Source organism: Ischnura elegans, chromosome 3 (assembly GCF_921293095.1).
Source record: "Ischnura elegans chromosome 3, ioIscEleg1.1, whole genome shotgun sequence".
NCBI classification, from domain to species: Eukaryota; Metazoa; Arthropoda; class Insecta; order Odonata; family Coenagrionidae; genus Ischnura; species Ischnura elegans.
In genome coordinates, this window is record NC_060248.1 from 59,628,492 (window position 1) to 59,634,491 (window position 6,000).

The following is a 6,000-nucleotide window of genomic DNA, read 5'->3' on the forward strand; positions in this document are numbered from 1 at the left end:
CCAGCGATGAGTCATCACCGCCAAATATCTTTTTATGCATTTCGGACACGAGTTTTGAGGTACAATTCGGTCTCACAGCAACAACAAAAGAATCCGGATGCGATTACCTACATTTATTTTAAATAAGTTTTCTCGAAAAAACGGTGGGTCCAAAATCGTCTCCGGCGATGCACGACGGAAGTTTTATTTTAACTACATAATGAAAATGTCAATTTTCCAAAGATCCATTTTCCACCGTTTACCTTCTCTATTCAATGCCCTCACGTATACTTCTTCCTCCCTTGTCCTCTTGGCCTCCCGCACAACCTTCAACAGCCAACTGCAAAGCCTTTCATTCTGGCACCCACCCTTTTGTGCATATTTTGTGCATTTTTTAAACATCACTGTTATTTATGATATTGTTAATATACTTCTTTTAATCATACTTACATAATTTATTATTTTAAAATATGCCTATGTAAAGGCTTCGGTGTTTTTTGGTGTTAAATAAATAAATAAAAACACAAAAGTAAATCACGATTAATTTTAAAGTCAACCAGGTTTTCGGTTGCTCAGTGCTCAGTTCATAAGGTTAACTAGGGCAATGGCACTGAGCTGCTAAAACCCGGGTCGGTCAATATCAGGAGTGAATCTTTTTTCTGCGGTTCATTTTGAAAATAATGTGTCTGTTTTTCAGTACCTAGCATGGGTAGTTTTGTATGGCCACACAATGCCGAAAGTTCGAATTGAATTATGGCTCCACCTTCATATCTGAGAACTGTGGTCGATACACGCAACATTTAAATGATATGAATAAATTAATAATTTCAGAAAATTATTTCCCACTGCTTGGAACCTTGCCGTTACCATCGGGAGGAAAAGGTGACAACACCGCCTAAATTTCCTCGAACGATAGAATACCGGGCGGCACCGATATCAACTTACGTCACTAGAGAAATCTTAGGGCCCGTCCCGTTAAATACCTCATTCACTTTCCTCGACCACAAGGTCGGGTTGACCTAAGAGGAGAACATATTCCCTCCCCACACTGCAAATAGCGGCGGTCATGTACACGAACTTCGCCTCCGGCGAGGTGGGGCAGTCGGTATTTCACTGAAAGCCTACTGCTTCCGCTAACAGCTTATACCTCGGCCATGGCACACTCGAAAACTGATTACACCTGATGAACCTGTCACCATTTAATTTCTCATCCATTTTTGTTAAACGCCATAAGTCAGGCATCACCTAGCAATCCGCGTTGAGGAATTCAACGGAGGTAAACTTCAGGAAGGTTTTCCCAAATGACATTACGCAGTCGACATTTTTTTCTTTTCACTAATCTAGCGCACGTAAACACAAACTTAGAGGCAAATATTGAAGTAAATTGCGGTTCCGTACTTACTCATGGACGATCCGTGGCATAGTAAAGCGTTGAAATAATATTAAAAGGCCACTAATACACGAGGTGGATTATTAGATGCGATAGCAATAGTTGGGGATTGGTAATGGAGGGATAGTCACTGAATGAATGACATTTTTTTAAAATTTCGATTATATGAGAGTTGTAAATTTTTTACCAAATGGAAAAAATATGAAAAGCTCCTTGAAATGCTACAGAGATCAACTTCGTTCTCAAAAGTCCGTCCAGGAAGATATTTTCTGACAATTATAAGGTCGTTCAACTGAAATTCCCAGAAGGGGGGGATGCCACCCCTCGCGGTACGCGTAATTACCGCCACTGCGCTGGGCTTTAAACCCGACTGGCTATAAACACGGTGGTTACCACAAATCATGGGGTCAAGATTCAGGTACTGGTTTTCAATTGACGCTGTCAGACGGTTAGTACACTTTGTCTGGACATTCACTACTTCACAAGCATTTAAATTATAATTTGAAGAGCACACACTTTCGTGTCATTTACATCAAAAATTAATGCACATAACCAAGTAATTTATCCATTTTTTTTAGTATTACCGCCTTAGTTGCTATTGTCATGATAACTGCTTTGCTTTCACTTAAACTAGCATCTTAATTCCAATAAAAAATAGCCACCGACGCGGAAAAACTCGAAAAATTAATATATTCTTCCTGAACCAACACGGAAATCTTTGTTCTCACTAATACCGAATATTTTGCCACAAGGAAGTGGGCAAGGGACGAATTTCCGACTGGAAGGTTGGAATGCGTCTCTGCCGAGCAATTTACAAATCGTCAGCTGTCGGCGGAAGGTCGACGCATACATACGATGTAATATAAAAGTTGACGTGACGCACCATCCCAAGACATCGGAGCGGATAAATATCAAGCTGGCAATAATTATCCGACTATTAAAATGGCGATCTCTCTCGTGCATCGCGACTTACCTTCACTCGTTTCACCATTTTGCAGTCCTCAAGAACAGCAAATCAACTTGCTGGATGCGCACTAATGGAAGACTGTCAGGCAAGTCCACCATCCATGACAGATGAGGGTAGTATAAATAATCCCAAGGGCCACTCACTCTTATGTTCCTTCCTCTGTCACACTTGACACACACGCACAAAGTGAGTTTCCAACAACAGCAGCACTTCGAGATCACACGTATTCACTTAAAAATTCCTTCTAAATACGGGTGAAAGATGACAGAATAATTAGCATTGCCTTTCTCAATCGTATTCGGAAATTATGAACACTGTAAGGAAGTATTCCGATCAATAAATCACCTTTTGAGCAGGCTTCAAAGCACGGAAGCGATTCGTCTGATTTTTTTACACCACTCAAAAGAGCGGACGTCACGACACTGAACGGTCGAATCTTCCCACTTCTGAACTGACCTCTCCACCTTTTTTTTTTAAACTCTGGATTTTTTATTGAGTGAAAAATAAAGAAAAGAAAACTTCACTATGTACCTAAGGCGATCCCGGGTTGGAAGTTTTCCAGAGCAAGAATGCCGGACTTCGAGAGAGTTACAAGAGATGATTCGCCGTCCGAAGACCGCGCTAATCTCGCTTCTGCTCCCGACTTATTTTTCCCTTCGTCCGCCACGAGAGTGCGGCGAGAGGGGAGGGGAGGAAGGTGGAAGGGCGGGGAGGGGAAGTGGTGGGTGGGGGGAGCGCCAGGAGCGAAGGTTACGGGAGGTGGAGGGTAAGTCGCACGCGGAGGAGGAGGAGGAGCCTTCGGACTCTTGTCGGACCTCTCCCGTGAGCGTGTGAGCGGTTGTACCACAAGACAGAAACTCAAACCGGTTCGTGGAATTGAGACCTCCACTTCGCCGACAGCGCCGCCGCCGTCGTGCGGCTCAACTACGCAAAAACGCCAAAGAACATATTCCAATTCACGAATATTACAAAAAAGGATCCTCAAGTCGGCCTCATAATGTGTTGTCGACCACGACGCATTTAAACGTGTTTACAGAAGTCGCCACTCGCGTCGCTGAAGGAAAAATTGATCCGAGTTTCGCGGGAAAATGAGGTATAATTAGGGGTATTAAACGAAAATTATATCCATGAGAATTTGTTCCGTGAAACTACGCTGAATTCTACAAAAAACCTAAAATAAGCTTTTCAATAGGGTTGTTCACCAATTTTTTTTGACCCTCTGTGGGGGCCTTCCTAAGCTCGGGGCCTTCAGGGATTGCTGACCAGCCGACCTGCCCAGACCGCCCCTGACGCTGACCATGGGGTCCCAGGTTTAAACCCCGGAGAACCTCAATTCAAAGTGCTCGAAGAGGAAGGTGGCCCAGGGAAAGGAAGGTGGCCACCCTACCCTGACTGTGTGATTACATACGCCTGTAAAGTTGCAGTGAGAAATCTGCATAGCGTTGTGTGAAGAAAGATCTGAGGTTTTCCCGGCGTATGCTGTTGTTGAAGTTTATTCGGGATTGCCACCGGATAAGGTTCTCCATCTCTGCCGACGTTTCGATGGCCGAGTCGTCCATCGTCATCAGGGCTAGCCCTGGTATCGTCATCAGGTATCGTCATGACGATGGACGACTCGGCCATCGAAACGTCGGCAGAGATGGAGAACCTTATCCGGTGGCAATCCCGAATAAACTTCAACAAATGCATAGCGTTGTGGCCTGCGCAGTAGCCCGGAAAGCCAAAGGTCCGTATTTCGATTTTAGGTCCAGGGGAACTTTTTTCCATGGTAATTCATGTCAATTTCCACGCCTATCACGCGGTGAGCTCGAAATACATTTTACACGCCTTTGGGCTAGTACTCTGCGAGCTCTACCTTCACAAACCCAACCCGCAGGTCACTTCCATTACAGCGGTCTTTTTTTCGTGACGTATCACTTGTTTATGACTTATGCTGTCACTATGTCTAGTAAAGCCTTGTATATAATGCCTGAAAAACATACCTCAGTAATTTCTCAGATGCGAAATGTTTACTTTTAGGATTCAGGCAAATTTTTAAAGATTCATCGCCTGATTATGCGCCCTGTAACGGACGCGAAAGCTTGCACGACAAAGCGCAACACGCAGCCGCACCCGGAAGCCGTTAGCAACGAATTTTTAAAGAACTCTAAATTGTATTCCCCTGAAAATTTATGGGTGATAGCGGAAATATTAGAAGACGAACATGTCAAAAAATAACGAAGCTCGACCGGTCGAAAGAGAGTGAATCGTCCTCTTAGCATGCTTCGATGTGACTTATTACAAGAGAGTAATTAGGGAGGAAGGGGTTCGAGCTCAAAACTCACTCACGACTGTTTATTGCAGACTCAAGAAAAGATAATTGGAAGAAAATTCATCTCGAAAATCATTATCGTAAACTAATTTTATAGGCATTCATCAATGGTTATAACCGTTTTAGAATATGATGGCCTTAAATATATGGTTCGCATTAAAATATAGTGCTGATTAGGAAATTATAAACGCTTCATATTAATCTTTTTTAGTTCCCTACATCCAAAGTTCATCTACATTTATTTCTGGCTGCGTTACTGATGCGTGCGAATCTGGTCGAATGACGTTTATTCCAGCAATATTATCAACATAAAGTGGTGGACTGTCAAGGCCAGTTCAATGTGTGGGCGAAGTATAATGTCGAGTAGGGCAATGGGCCAGGAGGGCGTCCAAGGCATTACCTCAAAGTAGATGGAAGCAAAAATGCTCTCAATATTGAGTAATAGAGCATATAGAATAGAGAGAAGAAAGAAAATGATTAATTAATCACGTTTATTGTAAAAAATAGTTTACAAATCATACAATCCCTTAAATACCTTTATTTAAGGTATTCTGTCGATTGAGGTGGGTTTGCAAGGAGCCTATATTTTCACCTGCCCCTCTTTTCAACTTTAAATGCAGTATTATTTTCTTTTATTATTACTATAAATCTCTCGTCTTCCTTCTCCGCTTACCTAACATTCTTTCCCCACTGCGATTTTTAACATCCCCTCCCCGCTTAGTACTCGCTCCATCCAAAATCCTATCTCTTTCGTATTTTATCTAGAAGCTGCCTCTCCTCACCCACCATGTCCAGCACTGCGTCGTTCCTCCTCCCCAACGTTCAATTTATCCTTTCCACCCCAACTGCTTTTTGTATTTCCTCATACTCTTTCCTCAGCGTCCAGCAGGGGCGTACCCAGCGGGGGCAGCCCCCCTTCCCCCCTTGAAGCGACAATAAATTTAGTTCAAAACAAAAGTTATAAACAAATTTTCCTTTTGAAGAAAAACGATAAAAGTATAAGATATGGAACTAAAATAAAAATATTTTTTTTTCTAGCAAATAGTAATAAAAACTAATAAATTTCTGCCCTAATTTCCTTAAAATTTTGGTTTCATTAATCTTTTCTGTGCAAAAAAGTTACACTTTGAACGACGCTAGTTTTTCCCCCCTCCCCTTAGTTTTGATTCTGGGTACGCCCATGGCGTCCAGTATTAATTTTTGCACATTCTTTTGGCCGTGCACTACTTGGATGAATGACTTTCTCCAGGGTCGTTCTCTTTGATGAGCCGTTTACCATGCAGAACCCCCCAAAGGGTAGAGCACTGAGGGAATTAGTTTGTCAGCGATCATGTTTCCGCGCCGTATTCCAAA

The 6,000-nt window shown here is 42.7% G+C and overlaps 1 protein-coding gene across 2 annotated transcripts in view; it reads right to left on the minus strand.

Annotated features, from left to right (window-relative positions):
- LOC124155875 overlaps positions 1-3,086 on the minus strand; it is a 75,462-nt gene extending 72,376 nt beyond the window's left edge. Inside the window, exon 1 of one of the 2 annotated variants that reach the window (XM_046530037.1) lies at positions 2,343-3,086. In XM_046530037.1, the coding sequence (XP_046385993.1) occupies positions 2,343-2,360 (18 nt within the window). In that variant the 5' untranslated portion in view covers positions 2,361-3,086. The remainder of the gene's footprint in view (positions 1-2,342) is intronic. The other variant, XM_046530038.1, reaches the window with a different exon arrangement.
- Positions 3,087-6,000: the final 2,914 nt, after the last annotated feature.